General features: G+C 49.8%; 1 protein-coding gene across 2 annotated transcripts in view; it reads left to right on the forward strand.

The window, feature by feature from the left end:
* The window catches only part of Blk (BLK proto-oncogene, Src family tyrosine kinase), a 44,648-nt gene extending 21,371 nt beyond the window's left edge, over positions 1–23,277 (forward strand). The window contains exons 2-13 of one of the 2 annotated variants that reach the window (XM_052191220.1): positions 8,347–8,452; positions 9,729–9,780; positions 11,299–11,392; positions 12,179–12,277; positions 13,364–13,467; positions 14,734–14,880; positions 15,194–15,346; positions 16,242–16,421; positions 17,424–17,521; positions 20,098–20,248; positions 21,200–21,331; positions 22,514–23,277. In XM_052191220.1, the coding sequence (XP_052047180.1) occupies positions 8,348–8,452; positions 9,729–9,780; positions 11,299–11,392; positions 12,179–12,277; positions 13,364–13,467; positions 14,734–14,880; positions 15,194–15,346; positions 16,242–16,421; positions 17,424–17,521; positions 20,098–20,248; positions 21,200–21,331; positions 22,514–22,719 (1,521 nt within the window). In that variant the 5' untranslated portion in view covers position 8,347 and the 3' untranslated portion in view covers positions 22,720–23,277. The remainder of the gene's footprint in view (positions 1–8,346; positions 8,453–9,728; positions 9,781–11,298; positions 11,393–12,178; positions 12,278–13,363; positions 13,468–14,733; positions 14,881–15,193; positions 15,347–16,241; positions 16,422–17,423; positions 17,522–20,097; positions 20,249–21,199; positions 21,332–22,513) is intronic. The other variant, XM_052191221.1, reaches the window with a different exon arrangement.
* Positions 23,278–25,129: the final 1,852 nt, after the last annotated feature.

The raw sequence follows: 25,129 nt of genomic DNA on the forward strand, positions 1-25,129 counted from the left end.
TAATTTTTAAAAATTTAAAGACATGGGCTAGTGAGATGGCTTAGTGGATAAGAGCACTGATTGCTCTTCTGAAGGTAACTGAGTTCAAATCCCAGCAACGACATGGTGGCTCACAACCATCTGTAATGAGATCTGATTCCCTCTCCTGGTGTGTCTAAAGACAGCTACAGTGTACTTACATATAATAATAAATAAATAATCTTTAAAAACATTTAAAGACATAACCAAACCCAGGATCACCTAATTTCTCCCAAGTTGTCTTCTAGAAGCTTTATAGTTTTGCGTTTTATAATTATAGTTTCATGATCATAATTAGTTTCACAATCTGGCTTGAGTTATTTTTGTGAGAGATGTTTTTGTTGAGATGCAATTCCTTTTTCCTTTGGCATGTGGTATCCAGTGATCGCACTCATCTATCAGAGCGATGACTCTCTTGTGGTGACTTGCCTTGGCCACTTGTCAAAGAGCAGTAGATCATAGTTACAAGAATGGACGTCCGGGCTCTTGATGGTATCCGCACGTCCGTTCTTTCATGCTGCCCCTTCCTGTCTTGAGAATAAGGTGTGCGTTCAGGTTGGATGAGGCTCTCAACTTTGCTTTCCCCTGTAATGTTGGCTCCTCTGAGCTTATCACTCCATAGACACTTGAGAATCACCTTGTTAACAGTCACAAAACAGCTTGCTGCCTGGGATCCTTGTTGCATTTCCTCTGTGCTCAGAACCCATAGTTGGCAAAGGAGTCTTCCTGGTCATGAACCTGGATAGAGCTCCATTTCCTTAGACCTGCCCTCGGGGATGTGTAGTTTCCCTCATACGCCCTCAGGACACATTTCATTGGATCTATACTCAAATATAGATACTTTGGTGTTGATGTAGAGAGAACTTTTTAAAATTTCAGTTCCAATTGATCCTTACAAGTGCGTAAGAACATATGCATGCATTAGATTCCGCAGGTGCCTTAGAATTTTACACATTTATATACTTGTATTTATTGACATTTATTTAGTGTGTGCACATAAACTCAGAGGGGGGGGGGTCAGGAGCCAGCTCTCTCCTTCCATCATGATCTGGGGACTGAATCAGTTTGTCAGACTCGATGGTAAGTGCTTCCCCGACTGAGCCATCTCTGCAGATCTTTACATCCTTTGGTTATTCTTTGGGATTTCTTTATGCAAAGAACCAAGCTGTCCAAGGGTAAAGACAATATTCCTTTTCAACCTTATGCTGTTTGCTGTCCTCTCTTCCTTTATTGTTAGGACTCCTAAAACGACGTTGGATCAGGGTGGTGGAAGTAGACATTCTTGCTGCCTCTAGATTAGTTTTTGAGTTGATTACATTTTCTGTGCATATTTTAGATCACGAGCTCAAACTCCATCCACATCATCCATATCTATCTTATAGTTTCAGTCACTTATCTTCAGTTTTCAGGACTGTTCTTTTCATGCTTGTGTTGGAGAGAGGCAAACAGCCGAGAAGGGGTAAGAGAAGTGCACAGGAAAGTAAAGTATTCTGCAAGCTGAGAAGTACATGCTGGTCCAAAATAATTGTTTCCTCTGTCAAGAAACTATGCAGGAAACATAGCACCATATAATAACTATTTGTATGGAGGACAGAAAAAAGGCATTTCACTTATATACAAGAGGATAATTAGCATTGTTTATGGAAAACCCAAAGAAAGAACTGTGGGATTATTGGTTCCTATTACAAATCTTACTCTGGAAGCAAAGGCAAATAAAACCATCTATCTAGGTGATGTAGTGCATGCTGTCTGATCACATCCTAAAACACGGATCCTGGTCCCCATATCAACTTGTTACAGAACTGTTAGGATTGGGTCAGCTGCTTACTGCACAAAACCAGGTTTCAGAACCTTTGCCACACAAAGAATCTGCTTCCTTAAGAAGTAATGAGCTCCAGATTTAAGGATGCAGCAAATAGTTAAAAGTTACAAAAGACTAGCTGGGTGGTGTTGGCACACGCCTTTAATCTCAGCCTTCTGGAGGCAAAGGCAAGTGGTTCTCTGAGTTCGAGGCCAGCCCCTTCTGCAGAATGAGTTCTAGGACAGCCAGGGCTACACAGAAATTCCAGAGGAGTTGGAGAAGGGACTGAAGAAGCTGAGGGGGTTTGCAGCCCTCTGTCAGGGGAGCAACAGTGTCAACCGGCCAGATCCCCTGGAGCTCCGGGGAATGGACCACCAACCAAAGAGTGCATATGGAGGGACCCATGGCTCCAGCCAAGTATGTGGCAGAGGATGGCCTTGTTAGACATCAGTGGGAGAAGCGGCTCTTGGTCCTGTGGCAGTCCGATGCTCCAGTGTAGGGGAATGCCAGGGTGGGAAGGCAGGAGTGGGTGGGTGGGTCGGGAAGCACCCTCATAAATGCAAGGGGAGAGGGGATGGGATAGGGAGTTTCTGGAGGGGAGACCTGGAAAGAGACAACATTTGAAATGTAAATAAAGAAACTATCCAATTTAGAAGAAGAAGAAGAAGAAGAAGAAGAAGAAGAAGAAGAAGAAGAAGAAGAAGAAGAAGAAGAAGAAACTAAACATTAAAGAATACTTTACAACCTCTGTGCCACTAAAGTAAGACATGAAGGTAGCTATGTTGACACAGGAGCAGGAAATTAACATTTCCATGATCACCAATAGGGAATTTTAAAATATAAATTTCCATGGGATCTCCCTCCAAGAATTTTGATTCACATAAAGGAATTTTATTTTTCGTATAGCCACCCAGTGTGCGCTGGGCTTCTCTGAGGCTTCCGAGTGACACGTAGTCCATGGACCATAAAGGGGCGTGCCTCAAGCTCTGAGTAGCCTCACAAGGAGGTCACCTTCCCCGCTGAAGTTCTGCTCGGAACCCTCAAACTATTTATCGTCAGAAAATCTTCTCTACCAGATTTACCACATTAGGGTGTGGGAGCATTTCCGCAGCAGGAAAGATTTGGTTTTATAAAATTGACACAGCCACAGGAGTGCCTCCTCCTCACTGCGCCTCAGCCGTCACGGATGATGGCTTTTGTGGAGCCACACACACCCTGGGGTCTTCACTCACTCAGCTACATGGCACAAAGCCACAGCTTCCTAACAAGCCCACTGTTCATGCAGGGGAAACGGACAACTCTGGAGCTAAGTAGGATCAGACATGGCGTCTTAGGGTTGCTATGATGAGACACCATGACCAAAGCAGCTTGAGGAAGAAGGGCTTGACTTGTACTTCCACATCACTGTTCATCATCCAGGAATCCAGGACAGGAACTCAAGCAGGGCAGGAACCTGGAGACAGGAGCTGATGCAGAGGCCATGGAGGGGAGCTACTTATTGGCTTGTCTCACGGTTTGCTCCGCCCACCTTCTTATAGAACCCAGGACCACAGCCCACAGGTGGCACCGCACACAATGGTGTGGACCCTCCACCCACCAATCGCTAATTACAAAAATGCCATAAACACTTACCGTCTGATCTTAGGGAAATATTGTTATAATTGAGGCTCCCTCCTCTTAGATAACTTTAGGCTTGAATCAAGTTAAAATTAGCCTTTTAGCAAAGGCTAATTTTATCAATTAGCCTCCCATCAAAGTAAATCCTTTGATGGGAGATGGCTTGGGGCTATCAGAAGTGATCACCTCTCTAAAAAATATTTGTTTGCTTGCTTGCTTGTGCTCTGTCTGTGCACCACAGATGAGGATCTCAGATACCCGGGGACTAGGGTTATAGGTTGTTGTGAATGGCTATATGGTTGCTGGGAATCAAACCAGCATGCTCTGGAAGAGCAGCTAGTGCCTTTAACAGCTGAGCTATCTCTCCAGCCCCAAATGACCTGTCTTTAAAAAATATGTCACACAATTTGGACTGTGTTGCCTTAAATAGTTATGATTCACACTCTACAATCAGGTTAATGGAAAAATCCACATTTTTCTGAATACCTTTCCCTCCTTAAATGTCCTTGGGAAAATACTTGTCTGTGGTTAGATTGGTTGACAGTCTTTCTGGGGTGGCTTTTCTTCTCTCAGGCCCCACTTAACCAATGTGAAACGCATGATGAAATCATAGCTCTAGCTTTTCTAACTGTCAAGGAAAAATCCCCTGAAATGTTGGCGAGAATATTTTAATGGACATGTGGGACAGACTAACTGAACTTTGGTCCATCTTAGCATCTCTACTTTTGTGTGCTTCCTCTACAGCACATATCACCTTAAATAACATCTGTACCAGGAAAAGATGCATCTGGATCAAATGGAACCTGTGGTTTTTGGTCCGTGTATAAGAAAGGGAGAGAGAGAGATGCATGATATGTACTATAAAAATATAGAACATTCTATAGGACTTGCAATTTACAAATCAAGGAACATGGAACCTGTCAAAGTTGGGGCAAGAGACTAGTGATCACATATTATGTATGACTGTGTTAGAATCCCAAGGGCAAATCAAGCAAGAAGCTAGCATAAGATAAAAATCGGATGACTATTGGGTGAGCTTCTGCTGTGTAAGACACAGCACATTGTTAATAGAGCTGGAATGTTTGAGATCAACTGAACAAAAGATTATAGAGTTCTGAGAGCCACAGCTGGAGCTGCTTCAAGTTCAGGTGTGTGTGGAGGGGATGATACAGAGCTGCAACAGCATTGAAGACTGGGCTTGCTAGTCCCTGACTGCAAGGCGGTAGAAAGACGCCTGCTGTCCCTAACTGCCGTGTGCAGAAGGGGACCAGTAACACATGGTTACTGACTGCACTGGCTGGTGTTGTGTGTCAACTTGACACAGGCTGGAGTTATCACAGAGAAAGGAGCTTCAGTTGGGGAAGTGCCTCCATGAGATCCAGCTGTGGGGCATTTTCTCAATTGGTGATCAAGAGGGGAGGGCCCCATGTGGGTGGTGCCATCTCTGGGGCTGGTAGTCTTGGGTTCTATAAGAGAGTAGGCTGAGCAAGCCAGGGGAAGCAAGCCAGTAGGAAACATCCCTCCATGGCCTCTGCATCAGCTCCTGCTTCCTGACCTGCTTGAGTTCCAGTCCTGACTTTCTTTGGTGATCAACAGCAATGTGGAAGTGTAAGCTGAATAAACTCTTTCCTCCCCAACTTGCTTCTTGGTCATGATTTTTGTCCAGGAATAAAATCCCTGACTAAGACACTGAAGTTACTATAACCATTGGTTCTTCTGGTATCTAGCATGACACAGTGCCTATTAGACATTTAGGTGAGTTAGGCACTGTTCTAAGATATGCTAATAATGAGTAATACTAATTAAGTCTTTATAACACCCGGGGAACAGAAATAAACACCACACTAAATAAACACACTAAAATCCTAAGCAACTTACTGAAGGGCAAATAATGATATACCAGACAGCCCCTGCCACTCCAAAGCATGAATCAGAGTCAGACAGACCTGAAGCCATGTACTATACCCTAGCAGTGACTTAATCCATGATATCTGCTTTTAACCAGGGGTCCCCTGTTTCTAGAATAATAAGCATGACTTTCTAGGCTAATGGTGCCAGCTTAGGTACATAAATGTCTCACTGCTTTTCTGAGTCCAAAGATCCCACTGGCCATTGTCTTTTAACCCACTACCAAACCTTCAGGTTCACTATACCAAATCCTTGGCCCCCAGAGACAAGACAGACAATTCCAATACAAGTCAGAACCACCTTGGAAATGATAAAGCCCCCGTGATGGAGAGAACCCTGATCCCACAGGCTGCTCACTAGTTCAGGCTCTGACCTGTGCTAATCCAAAATATAAAAGAGACAAAACCAGAACAAAAATGTATTAGGTGTCTGGTTTGTTCCTTGCTTCTTTCTTGTCTTCTGCCTGTGTGTGTGTGGGGGGGAGGGGCTTGGAATTGTCTGTTAATGATGTACAGGTTGTTGGCCTTTGACCTTAAGCCTGTGTATCTGCTCTCTATTTATCAACTTGTGCAAACATCCGCGCACTGAGCCTAGGTGAGCCCACTTCAGTAAGTGTATGAACAATCACCCTGGCGCTCAGCCTGGTCACGACAACTATTCTGTGCAGGAGCAGTGTTCACACAATTGACTTGATATTCGTTACCTGGTGCACTTTCCCTGTATTTTACACACGCAGACATGGTCAATTGTCACAAGAAAGCATAATTAAAATGCATCTGTGACCAGCTGAAAATGGACTGTGGAGACAAAGCAAACAGACAAGGCAGAATTGAAATTTTCAGAGTGCCAAGCCCCTATCCCAGATGGGAAGTCAATTGTTCAACTTTCTCAACCAGATGCAAGGATACCTTCCTCAGAGGGTTTTGTCCATGGTACCAAGAATGGACTCATCCCATCCCATCAACCAGGAGCCCGACTCAGGGAAGTGAAATGATCTGCCCGTGGTCATCAAGCCAGTGGGCAGGTTGCTCTGAGCTCTGGTCACCAAACCCCTGACCACCATTGCTGGCACAGTGGGGAGAAAGAAGCAGCTTAGAAAGCTGTGTAGGCAGGGGGCGTCCCATGCAGGGAGATTGCAGGAATCCAGACTTGAGGCTGAACTGTCCTGGCAGGGTCACCTGTTTCCTCTGTGAGCTGGCCCTGCTGCTCTGCCACCTTCCACGTAACCCGAAAGCCTCCTTAGCTTTCTTGCTTCAGATGCAAGGACTATTGCAGCCAGGCCACTGATGCTATCGCAAACATCAAAACTGGAGGTGCCGGGAGCTCTTCAACCATGACACACACAGCAGGTGTGAATAAGGGGCTTCAGCTCTGATTTTAACTGTTGCCTTCACCACATCCCCTGTTTGGCTGAGGCTGGTTTCGGGCTTTGAGCATCTCCCCAGAGGCAGACAGGGGCCTCTCAGCTCTTGCGAGAATCTGCATGGAGGTCAAATTTATTTCTAAGCAACAAATATCTCACATCCTCCTTTGGGTAACCCACAAAATGTACGCGCGCACACACACACACACACACATACACAGAGGAAAACACACATGCACTCACACATGCACGGAGAGACAGATTCATGCCCTCCTCCCATCCTTTCCTGGAAGGGAGGCTGTGTCTACTGGATGAAGCCAAGCCTCATGGAACACCAGGGTTACATGTGCTCCCTCTTCTCTGGTGAACTGTTGCACTCTCACTTCAAGCACCCTGAAACTGCAGGGTTAGCCAAGCCTGGTCACAGGAACCTTGTCACACAGCCTCCTGAGAGGAGACTAGGGTGTAGCCAGTCTTCATCGAGAAGGTATGTATTCCCTAAAGCCCTGGAAAGTGGGTTGTTATGGACTGTAAGGAATGGGGTCATTTCATCATAGGAGTCGGACTCCCTGTCAGGGTCTTTAAATATTCAACTGTGCTGGGTAAGTGGTCATGTTTTCCCAGGAAACACACATGTGAGGGCTGACTAGATGGAAAATGAGTGTGGTCATCTGGACAGGAGCTCAAGTCCAGAGAAGGTTCTAGAACCTGCTGCTCATTGACTTATCATTGAGCCTGGGACATGGGGAGATCACATCATGCTTGAGACCCAGCCACGTGCTGTCCATCCAAGAACTATCCTTTCCCCAGGTCCTAAGTACCACGGTTGCTAGGCAAGTTGCTAAGATGTTCTTTTAACTTTTCTTCTGCACAACTTTTCTTCACTTAATCTTGAAATGCTCCTGGAATATAGGCAGTTAGATGCAAGAAAATGAAAGTCACATGAAGTCCTATCATCCAAAGTAAAGAATATTAGCATTCTATAAATACCTTTTGGGGGATATTGCTTTGTATTAACAGCCTCACATACATAATTTAAATTTTTTTAGTTTAAAAAAATTTCTACATATCTTTATTTTGTTGTTGTTGTTTGGGTTTTTTATTTTAATCTGCACCCTTCCTCTATCAATAATCAAAATAAGTGAAGAAAACATGTTTTATTTTGTTGTCTGAATTTGGGTCTTTCCCATGTCTGCTAAGTTTCTTAACCAAAGAGCAAACCTGACCATAGAGTCTATCAGTTTGTCCTGTGCATAAAGCATTCATCTAGCTCTGGCTTCAAGGCGCCCTATTCGACATGCTCACCAAGATCTCACCATTGACAGAGGAGCCTGTGGGACAGCAACATGGTGGCCCACTGGCAACATAAGACTAAAACCCAGACCACCAGACATGGGTCAGGCTCTTGTCCCTGAGAACTGGGACCCTTGCCAGCTGATGTCCGGATCCTAAAATAGTCACTTTCCCTCTCCGGGTCATGAAGAAAAAGATGGAGGCCAGCTTAGCTCTTCCTGCCTCTTCTCTCATGCTCTGATATAGGAAGCTGCACTGTCACATATTCCTAACCAGAGGGGGGTTTGGTGCAGGTAGCCAGGGTCTTGAGGTCTCTTGTCACTGTTTGCCATCTGCTTTCCTACAGGATGGGCCTACTGAGCAGCAAGAGGCAGGTCAGTGAGAAGGGCAAGGGCTGGAGCCCCGTGAAGGTCCGCAGCCAGAGCAGGACTCCCCCGCCCCTGCCACCCCTGGTGAGTGATCAGCCCCTTCCTGACAGAGTTGAAGGCACAAGGCAGTCCCTGAACCAGCCCCTTTGGGCTTATGTGTCTAGATGACCATTTTGTTCCATTCCCTGCTTGGTCATAAATCTATTAGTTTAGGGTATTTGGAGTCATGTCTGGACCCATGTCCTACCCTGTCTATCACTGCGGGCATCACCAAGATTCTAACAGAGACCTGACGGGAGCAAAGGCTGCTGGTTCCCTTTCCTAGATGAACCCTGGCCTCTCTTCTAGCTATATCAAAACATCATACAGTACTCTGCACACAATGAGATGTTTGTTAGTGAGTGAATGAATGAATGAATGAATGAGAAGATGGCCAAATTCAAACTTAGGCCAAGTTATTTCCCCGGAGTGACACACTAACAATTGGACGCCTAGAGCTTCACTTGTTAAAAGCTGTGTACTGTATCCGTACTTTAGAAAGATGACAATTCCAGCCGATTTCACTTGTGGGAGATACTTAGAGGGCTTAGGTGCTCCTGAGTCCTGCATCAAGGCCCTGTCTTTATCATTTGGCTCATGGGTCTAGGTTACAGCCCATCATGGATGGCCTTGTCACAGCAGCAGGAGCGTAAGACAGCTGCTCTTACTGTATCTGCCTTTGCTACAGTAGTAAAATACTGTGACAGAGGCAACTCAGAGAGGAAAGGTTATTTGGGCTTTAGTTCCCTGGGGATAACAGTCCGAGGGTCCAGCATAGCGTTTGTGAGATTTAACCACACTGATACATGGTAGATATAGCTCATTATTTTTCATTGTTTTGCCACAGATCATAAGGGTTCTTACCAGGATGAAAAATACTTTATGTGTGACTATTACTATATTAGGCATATCTTCGTGCTATGGCCTGGCACGAATGTGCAGGAGTCTGCTCATGGGATAGACACCCTGTGAATATTTATTGAGTTTTAGGGAAACACAATTTTCAAATATCTTTCTTTGCCAATAAATGCCTGTCCACAACTTCTTCTTTAATGGTAGAGACAGGATTTTGACTGAGGTGACAGAGCTTTTTCCCTCTGAAGTTAGGCATCTCCATACATGATCAGGACAAGGCTGGCAGGTGGCCTGGGGTAACAGCGTGCTCCAAGGAGCTGATACAGTGTATACAGAATGTATCTAAGTATCCTGTATGTGGCTACCCTCCTTCCTCAGAGCAGTAATCTACTCACCTGGTTTTCCAGTGTCCTCTAGTCTGCCCTTGCTAAAGACTGCTCACTAACTCAGTGTATTTCTGCCCAAGGTTGTCTTCAACCACCTTGCCCCTCCGCCTCCTGACCAGGACCCAGATGAAGGTAAGAATGGGGTGTGAGAACACCTCTCCAGGGACGTGGTGTGTTAGAACTAGAACAGTTGTGGTGGGCCCTGTAGGGCTGGAAAGCAGCAAGGGAAGTTGGGAGCTAAAAAGGAGAACAAGGAAGGCGTTACTGGAGCGTATCTGGTACCATCAAGGCCTGGCTTGGAGACTCTAATTCCTAAACTGGAAGGGCAATGGGACTGCTCTGTCCTTCCCTCTCAGCACAAGGTCTGGCCCATTTGGAGGACACCTTCTTGCCTCCCTCTTTCCATGTTCAGTTGCCCCTGAAAACCTTCCAGCCATCTGTACCACCTCCTTCATTCCAGACTCCACCATGCTCTGATGGGACCATGGTGGTCACATGACCATGAACCTCCTCTGGGGCCAGGACTCAGGCTTTGAGGGATTCCTGGATGGGGCTTGTTCAAATCAACCCGCGTCACCCATCCATACAAACCATTCCTTCACTCACTCACTCACTCACTCACTCACTCACTCACTCACAATGTGGAGCGTGCAGCACACAAACCACTGTATCCCAAGACTGGGCAAGATGTCACATTTCTGTCCTGTGAGAGCTCAGCCTGTCATCTTTATGAGCCAAGTGCTAGAATGAATCAGTGTGTTGTCATCTGATGGCCTTTACCCAGCTAAGAACACAATCTTTCCCATCACTTTCTAGTAGAGGGTGTTCCATCTTTAAAATGGAGGCTCGAGGGGAGGGGGGCAAATAACTGACTGCTTTTGGCACAAGGGTTTGAGTCTTAACACGGTGAAGGACTCCTGCCGTTCATGCTGAACCTCCTTCCACCAAGGGAAGCCCCCGGCCTCAGACCATACCACTCACCCGTGACAATGTTAGGTCATCTGTGAGCTACAAGTCTCCAAGAGATTCTGCCAGGTATTAGGGAGCCTTGCTTTCAAACAGTGATCATTTAAAGGGTATCTAGCATGCTCCTGCACCATCTGCTGCCTCAGGACCACCGGCTTGTCAACATTCCTCCAGGAGAGACTCAGAGCCAAGAAGGTCACAGTGCTGAAAGCCAGGGGTGACCCCAGAAAGCTCTGGGTGCCATAGAGAGGGCAGGGCTGGAGTGGCCACATGGCTTTTGGGATAGAGGCTGGGAAAGGATGCTGAGGGGATGCTTCAGAGGCAAGTTGGATGCAGGATCAGCTACTGGCTCTTAGACTTGGGCCTACAGCCCTCTGAGGGCTGGCAATGGCTACCTCCATGTAGCTGCTCCCCCACCCCACCATCTTTGTCTAGGCCTTAGGTCTGAAAGAAAGATGAGCTAGGCAGTGAGGACTGGCCTACTCCTGGAGTAGCCGTGGGTCTGGTGTCACTTCCTGAGAATCATCTCCTCATTGTCTTCATTCCCCCTACATGAAGCTACAAGTAGCTTCCCTCTTGCTAACGCTCTTAGGAGCTGGAATATGGTTCGCACCACACAGTCCCCCAGACCTCCACTTCTGTTGTGGATCCCAGCAATAGTCATCTCTTCCTTGTTCTTTCCAGAGGAACGTTTTGTGGTGGCCCTGTTTGACTATGCCGCTGTGAATGACAGGGACCTTCAGGTGCTGAAGGGAGAGAAACTCCAGGTCTTGAGGAGGTAAATTTCCAGCATCCTGTCCCCAGTCACCAGGGACCCCCTATTGTCTACCTCCCTAGTTCACCCACCCCACCCCAGGGGCACCCCTAAAGGGTCTTCTCTCTTGCTATTTCCCTCTCCTGAGTCCCAGAGTTCTCAGGCTTGAGCCATTGTCCTTCCCTCCAAGTCTTTCTGGCAAGGTGATTTCTACTTCTGGCCTTCTGGCTGCTGATAAAATCTAATGGGAGCCTGCCTGGATCCCACACAGCCACTCCACTTCGGCGTATTCCCCGCCTTCTTCCTCAGGACACCCTCCAGCCTGCTTGTGCTCTCTTCCCTTCTCCCTTCCTCCACCCTTCAGGCCCACACCACACAACTCCAAGGTCTGCAGTGGGTTTGAGATGAACCCGTGAGTGAGTGCCCAGATCTCAGACTCGGCAGAGTTTACCAGTTCCTCCCTTGTCATCACCCCTCCCGGGTTTGTTTTCTTAGCCAGTTCCAACTCTTTCTGTAACTTTTGAACCTGCCCCATCCATTAAGACAGGGGCTGCTTAGTAAAGGGCATGGTCCTCAGGCCATCAGGCTATACAAACAAATCCACCCTTCCTCCTCTGCATGTGACCCCTTCTGCCTGTCACATGCTCATCCCAGTGGGCGGGCCAGTCCACGGCACCTCCTTATCACCAGGCTGTCTGTCGCTGCATTACAGTTTCCTACCAGACTGGGATCTGTTGTAGGGCTCTGGGAGCTGCCCAACGCATCTTGTGGGAGCCTCTGACATATTTCTGCCTCCCCTTCTTCCACTAGCACTGGAGACTGGTGGTTGGCCAGGTCACTCGTCACAGGAAGAGAAGGATATGTGCCGAGCAACTTCGTGGCCCCAGTAGAGACCCTGGAAGTAGAAAAGTAGGTGGATAGACTTCGTCAAGCCAGAGGCCTCAGGGTATGGCAGGACCAGGAAGGGAGCTTGACAGAGCTTCTGGCTCTCTTCTAACTCTCTGAGTGATGCCAAGGGAGTCTGTCTTGTCTCTGAAAAAAGAGCTACTGATCCCTGGCTTCTCTGGGTGAGACTACCAGCAGTGTCTGGTCCCCTCCAGAATCCATAGCAAAGCTCTATGTCCTGCGACCATTCCCAGCACTGCCAGAGACAGGCTCAGTCCTCAGAAGGCGTCTTCAGCTTTCATATCGCCAGCTCTCACACAGCAGGAAAGACTCACATGGTGCAGAGGCATGAGCATGCCCCACCTCATGGTGGCAACACTGCCTCCTTCCCTACCCTTCCCACACACCGTGGGCCCTGGGCCCTGGGTTTCCCCCCAGAACCATGTTGTATCAGTTGTTTCGTTTAAAATACAGTTTAAGGAAGGATTCGTTTTGGATCATGGTTTGAGGGAATACAGTGTATCACGGTAGGAAAGATACACCATGCTTGTGATGTTCAGAGAGTTCCTGGTGGTAGGAATGCACAGCTGGGTGCCTCTCACAGCCCAGTGGACCAGGAAGCAACTTGAACTCCATCAGGACAGCTGAGCTGGCTTGTCACCTCGAGTGCCACTCCCATGGCACTCCACTTAGACCTCATAGCTCGAAGGTTTCACAGCCTCCCAAAACAGCACCACTAGCCAGGGACCACATCTTTAAATACACACAAGCCGGTAGGGAGCATGTTATATCTGACCACAACACGTTTTGAAAAGCTCCCATGCTAAAGAGAGGTGACTCGGAAGGAATCCAGGCCCAGAAAGCCACTGGCAGTACCGTCTAGCAAGGAAATTGCCGATGCATGCCAGGGGAAGGGTGGCGGATCAGCAACGGTTACCTGACCCGTGCTCTCACTTTATCCAGGGAGAACGTGAGCCTAGAAGTCGGTAGCATGGAGTGGGGTTGCGGGGACCTAGGGGCCATCTGACTGAACAGGATTCGAGGGACAGCTCAGGATAGGCTTAGGGGTATTACCAACTCTGAGGCTCACCCACTCTTGCTGTTTTCCAGATGGTTCTTCAGGACCATCAGCCGGAAGGATGCTGAGAGGCAGTTGCTGGCTCCGATGAACAAGGCTGGCTCCTTTCTCATCAGAGAGAGTGAGAGCAATAAAGGTAGGTGCAGGGTCCTGGGAAGCCTCCACCAAGGCCTTGGTCCGGAGTGGCAGGGATACCTGGTCCATGGCTTCTGTCCTGAGTCTCTGCCTGGGGGCTGCTTTGAGGCTGTCCACACCAGGTATCCTCCTGGCCCCAAGACTGGCACCACTGGATAGCAGGGTAGTGGAAAGACCCAATGCTGCAGTGGTCACAAACTAGTGAACTGAGGCAGATGGGGACTGAGAAAGGAAAGGTACCAGATAGCCACCAGTCCCCCAGTACATTTTGGAATCAAAGAGTCAAGATTGGAGACTCTTTAAAAAGCATCTTAGTCAGAGAGTGGCAGGTCTCTGATTCCTCACAGGAAAGAGCAAGGGCTGTGGCAACCTCCAGGTGCGGTGGTCAGGAGTGCAGCCTCTTGGTGAGCTTTTGCAAGCAGGTTGTGAGAGACAGATTGGCAAGGAAAGACACAGAGGAGAAAGTCTTGAGATGAGGACAGCTGTGTCTGGAAGCACCACAGTATCAAGGTCCTCATACAGAAAGGTGTGCAGGCCTGACCCCTCGTGGCAGAGGGTGGAACTGCTCCTCAAAGACGTGCCCATGGGAAGGGTGGGGTGCCCCTCCTCCGCGCCCCTAAGCCTACTGCTAACTCTTCTCCTAACCTTCATATAATGGACCCATTTCACAACTAATTTGAAAATGGTAGGTTCTGTGGCAGCCACAGGGCTGGACAGAGACATTTTATAAAGGCTCAAGGAAAGAAGTTTCTTAGCGGGACATTCTTCCTCTGAGCCTTGCCACCTGCTTCCTTGTCTGTACAAACATGTTAATGCAGACTGTAAAGCACGCCGTGAATTTGGAAAGACCTCTGGCGAATGGCTTGCTGTGCTTCTGGGAAGGGCATCTGCATGGGAGGCCCTGATTCTCTGGGGGAAGCCATCGTCCCTCAAATCAAAGAGATTTAAGCTCCAGTCGTCTGGAGGCCTCTCACTTCTCAGTACTCCAGGCACCCCAACAGAGGAACCATAGATAGCTGAGAAACAGTCCTGTCTGCTCCAGAGTTCCTGATTCCCTGATTTATGGACTTGAAGGGAAGTCCAGGTCAAACAGTCAATAGGAAGTGTTATGGGAGAGCAGAGTTAAGACAAAAGGAAGGGAATCTGCTGAAATGGCTGAGAACTAACTACAGAATTTGGGAACCTTCTTCACATCTCACAAGCCCCAACTATAGCCCTGGGTCTACATTACTGTGTCTTACTTCACACATGTCTATTAACCCTCTAGGTGCCTTTTCCCTGTCCGTGAAAGATGTCACCACCCAGGGGGAGGTGGTCAAGCACTACAAGATCCGCTCACTGGATGATGGAGGCTATTACATCTCCCCCCGGATCACCTTCCCGACCCTCCAGGCCCTGGTGCAGCACTATTCAAGTAAGAGGCATTGGGGGGGCAGGGTCCCAGAGGATTCTATCATATGGCCCTAAACTGCACGAGTCAACTGGGCGGGGGTCTTCCAAACCAACTTTCAGCTTAATGATTTCAAGATCAGAGAGGACTAATGCTTGGCGTGGGGCTACTCGGAATGTAGCAAAGACGTGCGGCCTCAGAGAGTGCAGATCCCAGACTTCAAGTCCTGCCCGCCGCCGTGGGAGTGGGGAGACAAGGGACACACTGCGGACAGTGTGGTTCTTAAGGTGAATCTGCTCTGGTGACCTCCAGAACCCTCCTTTCTTCCATGAAACAGACAAAGGGGATGGCTTGTGTCAGAAGCTGACCGTGCCCTGTGTGAACCCGGCCCCGAAGAGCCCCTGGGCCCAAGACGAATGGGAAATTCCCAGGCAGTCACTCAAGTTGGTCCGGAAACTTGGGTCTGGGCAGTTTGGCGAAGTCTGGATGGGTGAGTTGTGGCGTCCCAAGTTAAATCTCTCTACTCTCTGTTCTGAGCCTGAAGTGGCCACATGGGCAGCACACTCCCTTTCCTGAGAGGCCTGTGAGGAGTAGAGCAGAGCCAGGTGTCTTCACAGATGAGTTATTAAAGCCCACCTGCCAAGGGACTTACATCATTACTTTGTCTTCCCTAGAGTAGAAGAGACTCCAATCCAGCTCTCCCAATTCTTAAGCCAGTTCCTCTCATTCTCAGCCAGATGCTGTCTTCATGGTTGACGTACATGGACTTGACCATGTCACTAGGTCCTCTAAACTCCAGCTCTCCAGACAGAAGCCATACATCAGAAAATGGAAGCCAGGAGCCAGGAGCTCCGGGGTCTGTGCAAACAGAAGTCACACTTGCTGGTGTGTGACTGTGGGGTCCTGACCCCAGTGGCTGCACTGTTCTGTCATAGCTGCTGCCTGCTGCTGTTTACCTAAAGCACTATCTGGGTGTAACATGAGGCCTTTGTCTTGTTCTGCTCTGGTCCATGTCTCAAAGTTCCATTCTGATGTCTCCTTGAGCCTCCTATCCAGAACTAAGGCTCCTCTCTCCGGAGCTGCAGACCTGGTCCTCACCGAGTCTCAGCACCCCTGGGAAGAACAAGCCCCAGTCACTGCCTGACACACTTTAGTGGGTGTCATCCCACACCCCAGACTGCATGAACCCCAATACATCCTGAGGCTCTGCTGTGGAATTTCCAGAGGGAAGCTGGCATCATACATAAGATATGAACTCCCATCATCCCCCACAGGAACAGCATATCCCAGCTCGGACCTTGGGCCCAGATAGAGTGAGGCTTGAGTCTGTGGTCAAGGGCTTCCTTCAATGTCTGAATGACATCTTCACTCTCCCACCTTTTCAGGTTATTACAAAAATAACATGAAAGTGGCCATCAAGACCCTGAAGGAGGGAACCATGTCTCCAGAAGCTTTCCTGGGCGAGGCCAACATGATGAAAACCCTGCAGCATGAGAGGCTGGTCCGTCTCTATGCTGTGGTCACCAGAGAGCCCATCTACATCGTCACTGAATACATGGCCAGAGGTGGGCTCCTCTTCCCCTCTACAGAACAGGGCTTAGAGAGCAGAAACAAGAGTGGAGCATGCTGCTAGGTTTGCCTGGCCCAGGGGGCTCCTACAGGGGATCCGTGAGCTTTGTCTTATGAGAGGGGAGATGAGAAAGAAGATAGAATCGATTTCAGAGAGCTGTGTTCTCAGCTCAGGGGAAGCTCAGCCTTCCAGGGCCCCAGTTTTCTTCTGGAGTGTATTTTCCACTCCCAGAGCAAGCCCTGTGTTTCCAGAATCTCGTTTTTGCTTCCAGGGCACACACATCCTGTTTTGATCCCCACTGTGGTGGGCAGAGCCTGGCAAACTAGGATGAGCTGGAGACTGGGCACCCAAAAGTGGATCTAATAATCCCAGTTCCACCTCTTCCCAGTGATGGGAACTTTTGCAGGCCTGTGAACATTTCACAGTGTGGGTGATAAGGGGAATGAACCAGTGCCTCCGCAGGGGGCAGTCGGCCAGGGACCAGACCTGGATCAGCCTTCGACCTACGGGACCTCAACCCCCATGGCCTTGACATCTCCTATCCTCCTGTAGGTCCTCAACGTTACCGTGCTAATTGTAATACTTGTTACAAAGAGGGGCAGCATCACAGGCTCTGCGGGTGCCTGCCTCCTGGCTGCAGTTTTCAGGAGCACCTCCCAGGCAGTGAGCTTTGAGGAAGAGCTGCACCTATTACACGCCCCAGCTCTCCTGATGTTTTCTTGTTAATGTTTGGTCCTCAGGGGAAGTCTGTCCAGGAGGGGAGTGGACCAGGAAGACACATGGGAACCCCATACTGGAAAAGAACACTAACCTTAGGCCCAGCGCTGGCCCACTCCCGCTCTACTGACCCAACAGACCCCAGACATGTCCCCGAATTTGACTGTGAACTGACTTTTGGAAGTCTGGGAGCTAGCGTTCCCTGAAGCCTGAAGCTCCTCAGCTGTAGGCAGACCTCTCCACACAGCAGGCCGTCAGTCAGGCTATAGTCACTTTGCAGTTGCTCTCTTTCTTCTCCTAGGGTGCTTGCTGGATTTTCTGAAGACTGATGAAGGCAGCAGATTGTCCCTTCCAAGGCTGATTGACATGTCAGCCCAGGTTGGTGAGCTATGATGCAGAGGAAGCCAGGAGGGATGTCACCCTACTCTGAACTTTGTGACTATACTGAAGTCCCTGGTAGGAGGTGGTGCTGGTCACACGTGGGCTGGTCAGTGAAGGACAGAAAGGCTGAAGTAGTGACTACGAAATGCATAAACCCCTAGAGGAGGGCAGCTGAGAGCCGTTACTCACTGCTGTCTTTTTCCCTGCTAGCAAGGAATGACAGGGAGCTGCTGTTGACGTCTCCCACACTTGCCTCTTAGCAAGGAGGGGGTGGGAATAAAAATCCCACCTCCTTTCCTCTAGGGACATGTCCCTCCCACCACCCTTACATTTGCTTTTACATGGGCCTCCCTACTCTACTTACCTCAGTGACCCACTTGGCTGCAAGGGAGTCTGGGAAATGTAGTTCCAATTCTGGGCAGCCATGATGGGGTAGGGTAGTTCTATTAGGAAGGGAGAGGTGGTAGTGGGTGTTGGAAAGCTGGAGAATAGGCAAGAATTCTGTTTAGCAGGCAGGCAGCCATGCTTTGCTCTGACTTCCTTCTCCAATGCTCTCACCCTGTCCCGAGACCCCTAAATCTTGGTATAGCCCTGGAACTGACCTCAGCCTGATGAGGTATGAGTCACACAGAGTACAAGGCACAAAACTTTCTAGGGACATCCCCCCCCCCCACACACACACACACACTTCTACCATCAGGAATTTTAGGAGCCAGACCACAGCTGTCCTGGATTGATTGGCCTTTGGTTCCCTTTGAATCCATCCATGTATAGACGTCTCCAGCCTCGGCTGGGAGAACGCAGACTCAAGATGGGGCGGTATCTTTCTCCCCCGGGGATTTTAGCTGAGGGCTCTAACTGGCAGGAAGACACATCTGGTGACTGTTGAAACTGGAACTCTCAGCAAGAAAGCTGTGGTCTGTGGCCAGCCTGTGAGACACTGTCAACACACAGAGAGCTATAAGGTGGGGGGGGGGGGGACTTCTCACCCACACCTTAACCCACTTGCCCACTTTAGCTTCCGACCCCGTCCCATATTATCTGCGGCTGCTATCAGCTCAGGAACTGAGGTCACAGTGTCTTTTTCCACTGGGTTAGCAGAGATCTGTTGAGGCAGTGGTTAGGATGGATGCAGAAACTTAACCCTGGCAACTGGCTTTGAGGCAGGCACTGTCTGGACAGAAGCCCATCCACCGTTCCTTTTTCTCCTCTCTCCTCACCCATTCTCGTTTAACCCCGCTGCACAAAGACTCTCCCCAAGGAGAAACTGGGCCCTCTCGGTGTGGCCTCTGTAGCCACAAGAATGGTGCTCCTGCTCTGGGCAGACTGCCTTGGACTCAGAGTCCCAGCCAGTGCCCAGGAAGAAGTCTGCCCTTATCGGAAGTCATGTCTACCAAGGCTTTTCTGGGCAAGGGGGAGGGGTTATTGCTCTTGAGCCGTTTGCTGCCCATCAATGGATGAGCAAACCTCCTTGATGATGTTGGGTACAAAGCAGCAGGGAGGAGGTCTGTGGAGAGCCCTGGCCCCTCTTTCCTCTGCAGCACCCTTTCCGCAGACACGGTTTGGCCTCCCTCTTCTATGTTTGTATAGATCTTTTTCTTCCTAAAGCTGATCTGTAAGTATTAGCCAGGGCTGCCTAGACAGAAGCTGTTTAGTCTCTGGCCTTTCAGCCCTCACAGCCCCGCATTAGCAAATGCATGTTGACAGAATAGTTTCACAAGGGAGTCAATGAGGAGAGTCGTGCATAAAGTTCAGGCCAGGCCGTGGAAACAGATGCAGGGCCAGGAACTCAATAGGAGAGAAGTTGATAGTTTCTGTACCTAAGTTCCTGGGCAGGTAGCATCCATTCAGAAGCTGGCATCCTGCAGGAGCAGGTAAGAGCTGCAGTCACCTTTTCCATGCATCCGTGAGTGACTAAAGACTTAATGGCCCAGTCCAGGTGCTTGGGACAGACAAGGCTCCTCTTCAGGGACAGTCTGTGCCTCTGGATCCACTCTTTGCTCACCCTGGACAGGTGCAGGGTCAGGCCCTCAACCACAGTCAGCTTCTTCAACACTGGCCTTAACTCTGTGCCCTAGAGGTGGCTTCTCATGTTCCAGGTCATAACTATAGCCTCCCAGGGAAGTGACCCAGCCCAATGGACATTAGTGATTCCAAGGCATGATTGGCTCCTCTGACAGAAGAGTCCACTGAGGGAGTAGTGCCGTCCTTCTGTGCTCTGCTGCTACAGCCTGTTCCGTCCTGTCTTCTCCCTGTCTCATGGAGGCTGTCTGCAGTCACAGCCTTCTTTGCTGTGCTCAGCCCACAGAACATGGAGACAATTGTCTGAAAAGGGAGGACAGGGGTGGGGATGCCAGCCTAGCTGTTCGCTGACAGCTTCGCTGCTGCCCCGAGTCTGGGTTGGTCTCATGGGAAGAGGCGGGCACCTTCTCTTGCCCGGCTCCCCACTCAGCCCTGTTTCTTCTCACCGGCCAGGGAATGTGAGGCTGGCTTTACGTACGTACGTACTTACGTACGTACGGGCTGGTAGGCTCCATCCTTGCTGCCCTTCACTGTGTGGCCTGTCCCCTCAGGTTGCAGAAGGGATGGCTTATATAGAGCGTATGAATTCCATCCACCGTGACCTGCGGGCAGCCAACATCCTGGTGTCTGAGACCTTGTGCTGCAAAATCGCTGACTTCGGCCTGGCCAGGATCATTGACAGTGAATACACTGCCCAAGAGGGTGAGCAGAGCGTGTGTGCGTGTACATACACACACACACACACACACACACACACACACACACAGAGAGAGAGAGAGAGAGAGAGAGAGAGAGAGAGACAGACAGACAGACAGACAGACAGACAGATAGATAGACAAGTAAGCCTTTGAACTTCTCAACTCTTTGGAATCCCCTTAAATGTCTCCTTGCTGTAGGAGGTACCCAGGGGGACCCATGGACCTTGAGTTTGGGCCTTTCCCAGCTAGCACAGAACTTCCTTTCCCTGGATGGGGGTTGGGGTGGCAGAAAAGCACGGGGCTGGGGACATAGCTCAGTCAGCAGAGTGCCTCCCTGGAACAAAGCCCATGAGTTCATATCCAGTAGAGTATAATGGGGACACGCTGGTGCATGGCTGTGATTCCCAGCTCTCTGGAAGGTGATGGCAGGAGGATTAGGAGTTCAAGGTTACCCCTGGCTACTCTTAAGTTTGAGGGCAGTCTGGAATACATAAGAACCTGTCTCCAAAAACTCAGAAGCAAACAAAACAATAAACCAGATGAAAGCGTGTATGGGTAGCCCTGGTTTTGTTGTTGCTTTTGCTTTTTGTTTTGTTTTGTTGGTTTGTAAAGACAGGTTTCTCTATGTAGCCCTGCCTGTCCTTGAACTGGCTCTGTAGACCAGGCTAGCTTTGAACTCAGAGATCCAACTGCCTCTGCCTAAGTGCTGGGATTAAAGGTGTGCATTACCACCACCTAGTGACACTCTTTTTAAGGACTCCTAGGATAGTAGCAAGCGACTGTGCCTTCCTATATCCTTGTGTATTCCGTGGACACATTCTGCAAGCCCAGCAGGGGGAGCAGGCAGATGGGGTGGGGCTGCCGTGGGTGGATGGGATGGTGGGGCGGGGATGCCGTGGGCGGACGGTCGGTCGGATGGTCGGCAGTCCCTGGAGCTACTGCATTTCCCTGACAGGGGCCAAGTTCCCCATCAAGTGGACTGCCCCGGAGGCCATCCACTTCGGGGTGTTTACTATCAAGGCTGATGTGTGGTCCTTTGGAGTCTTGCTGATGGAGATCGTCACATATGGGCGTGTTCCCTACCCAGGTAGGCACTGTCCCTGTCCTTCCCACTGTCCTCCTGGGACATCCTATGGTGATTCCCCAGGCTCACTGTCTATGGGTATGTCTGTCATACTGGTGAGAGCAGGGTCCTATCACAGGGTCTGAAGCCCAGACCTGCATTGTGGTTGTGGGCTTCCTCTCCTTCCAAACCTATTGTTCAGGGTCGCAGGACTTCATCTTTTCCTTGGACAGAGCTCAGGTGAATCCCCAGGAGCAAGTATGGTGAATGCCAAGGGATGGCTTGTTGCAGGTTGAGGACAAGGTTTTCAGGGTGGGATCTCCAAAGTCCAGTCCTGAGTCAAGGACCAGGACCCCTGCCTAAGTCAGGAGGGCCCAGATAACAGCTGTGGGTGGGTGTGTCCACAGTGTCTCCCTCAGTGAATACTTCCATGGGTCACAGCCAGCAGAAGCTGCCCATGATCATGGGAAATCCTACATCTTCTTCCCAACTCTCCTCCAAATAATGCAAAGCAAAGCACATCCTTAAACATGGCACTGGGTCTGGGAAGATGGCTTTGGGGATAAAGTGCTCGGCAGACAAGCATAGAGGATCTGATCCTGGTTCTCCAGAACCCAGGGGTGATGCTGGGCACGGCAGAGAATGTCTGTAACTCTGACATCCCTACAATGAGATAGGGGTAGTGATGGGAGAAGCCCTGAAGTTCAAGTTTGAACCGATGTCTCAAACTTGAATGAAGGCAAGGACAGACACTGGAGGCTGTCCTTACCTTCTGCTTATAGTTCTGCTCTCAAACACACACACACACACACACACACACACACACACACACACACACACACACAAGGGGAGCAGAGTGAGAGGGAGGGAGGGAGGAAGGGAGGGACAGATAGAGAATTGGGTTAGATGGCATCCGAGCTAGACAAAATGGCTCGAGCTTGTGATTCTGACCCTTGGGAGGCTGAGACAGATAGATCTTGAGTTCAAAGCCAGTCTTGCCTATATAAGAAGAACCTGTCTGAAAAACCAAAGTGGTATTACAATCCTGACACCTGTGTGATGTGATATGCCAGAGTTAACACTGGCCATAGCATATCAGAGCCTGCTCTCTCCCTTCTAGTGCTGGTCAGGGCCTAGTCTAGTGCCCCTCAGGGCCAGTGACTGGAGCAGCACCTGCCCTGAAGCTCCCTGTCCACTCTCCTGCAGGAATGAGCAACCCTGAGGTCATCCGTAGCCTGGAGCACGGCTACCGAATGCCGTGCCCAGAGACGTGTCCACCGGAACTGTACCGTGACATCATCACCGAGTGCTGGCGAGGACAGCCGGAGCAGCGGCCTACCTTTGAGTTCCTGCAGTCGGTGCTGGAGGACTTCTACACAGCCACAGAAGGCCAATATGAGCTGCAGCCCTAGCAACCAATGGCTCTACAGGGCTCCCTGCCTGAGCCTCCTGTTGGACTCTGACTTTGGGTTAACATGTTCACACTTAGCTCTTCTTCCAGACTAGGTGGGCTGCAGAGTCAGGGTGCAATGGCGTGCCTGCTTCTCAAGTGAGAGAACCGGGAGACAAACATGGCTTCGTAATGGGGCACGGCATCTCAAGGCACGACCTTGGTCCACCCTTCACTGGCTGTGTACCTTTGGGCAAGTTACTTAGCTGCTCTGTGTCTTTTATTCCTTGAATGTAAAACAAGGAAGGATTGTGTCAGAACTTACCTCCAGTTGTGTTCAGACCCGGGACTGTGCCGAGATCAGTTTGACCAGTTAGCGATGGACAGTATGATGGTGGCAGGCAATCAGAGCTCCTGTGTCTCTTACCTCGAAAGCCTCGACAGCAAGTGCCTCCCTGTCTGTTGCTCCAGAACAATGGGCCAAGCCTCCAGGTAGCCCTGGCTGTGTGTCAGCCCCTCCCCTCCCCTGCCTGCACACTTTGGGACTTTTCTAAAATAAAGTCATGAGAGTTTTACCTTTTCCCAGGTCTTTACTGGCGACATGATCAGACGAGGTACAGGAGATGTGTGTAGGAGGTGGGGAGCACTCTGCTCCTCTCCCCTTCCACCAGCAAAGGACACTGGGCGTGATTGACACTATCTTTCCTGGCCAGCAGGTGGCGATCTCACCCCGCAAAGCCTGTCTCTGGGACTCCATGGAAGTAAGCACCTTGAGTTTCAAGTTTCCCTAGAACAAGGACAGAAAGCCATGAGGTGGGGTAGTGATCTCCCCAAGTGTGGCGGCTCTCACCTGTTTTTCTGTCTCCTGTTCATCCTGATTTGTTTATATAGGCAGGGGTTGGGGGTTAAGTTTATAAGTAGAAAGGGGCCCAGTTTCCATAAACCCTCAACACACTTCACACTTGGGTTCACACGCTACACTCCGTGTTACACTCCATGTCCCACCAAAGCCTAAGATCCATCAAGCCCAGATTACACAGAAGAGTCTTCCTGGCCTCGGAATCCCCCAGCATCTCCCCTCGTGCTGAGGCCACAGGCACCCATGCTCATGTTTGGCATGTTATGTGAGCAGTGGGGATTCAAACTCAGGGCCTCATGTTTGCGGTGCACGCTTTCTCCCTGAGCCGTATCCACAACCTGTGGCCTCGTATTTAAATGTCCTCAGTGCCAGCTGCCCAGTCCTGGGACTGCCCAGGATCCAGATTTTGGCAGCTGAGCTGAGTGAACTACGGAGGAATATTATTTTCCAAGAATTCTGGCTCCACGGCTCCATGTGCACTCTGCCCAGCTCTGCTGTAGAGGTGAGATCAAAGGCTGGCGTTCTCTCCCTTGGCTAGCCCGTTGGATCCTATTAGAAACCAGGAGGAGTTCTCTCCACAAGGGGGCGCACTTTGCCTGCACTGAATGAATGACGGTTCCTGTGCGTTCTAGTTCACATTTATTCAGGACAAAGAACCTACCATATCCCAATCATGGAACAGAGTGGAGGAAGTATATGTAAAGAAAAACGGGAAACACATGAAAATAGGGATGGGAAACACATGGGGGATGGGACCTTAGGGGGGGGGAGTGGCTGTGGAGTGTGTTGTGTTCTCCCAACATGGTGGTGGCCATGTGAGCCCCTGGCAAGGGGACTCCTGAAACATCTGGTCGCATGATGGCTGTCCCCTTGCCCAGAGCTCTGGTGAAGGACACAGCCTGAGCCTGCGGACCCTAGGACCATTCTTACCTCAGAGAGACATTTGTTTTCCTAGAACCTGGGCATAACACCTACAAAATGGGTGAGAGTGGGTTTCTGGGACCAGGTAAACCCTGAGTTCAAGTCAAAGAGCTTCCTCTCACAGGATATGTGGTACAATGATTCACACCTCTGAGCCTCAGTTTCCCCATATGGGAAATGGGCACACAGCAGGTGTGTCTTGTTCTGAGCCTTCATCTCAAAGTGGAAAAAAAAGGGACAGAGAGACAGGGCAGGAGGCAGCCCAAGAGACAGGAGAGACACACAGACCTCCCACAGGCTCATTGGGATAGCCCACGACCAAGCTGAGTCTGAGTTGAACATCATTAAAGAAAGGTTGACACCCCACACACACTGTTTAGAATATTCAAACTATGCAAATGGGACCTTTATAAATGGTCAACGTTGAGTGTGAATGGCCAGTTTATGCAACCCTGGGAAGCTCTCATGTTACAGATGACACCGAGGCCCCGGGAGGTTAAGTTAACTTACCGTGCAGCTGGTTACAGGCATCCGTCTTCAGAGAAAGAATCTGATGATGTCGGGGTTAGGAAGCTCACCTTGTGCTGGGTCAGGAGAGGAAGAAGTAAGTTTCCTCTCATCTCGCACAGCCCTTGTCGACTTGTGTGTCTTC

Source organism: Apodemus sylvaticus, chromosome 8 (genome assembly GCF_947179515.1).
Source record: "Apodemus sylvaticus chromosome 8, mApoSyl1.1, whole genome shotgun sequence".
Classification (NCBI taxonomy): Eukaryota; Metazoa; Chordata; class Mammalia; order Rodentia; family Muridae; genus Apodemus; species Apodemus sylvaticus.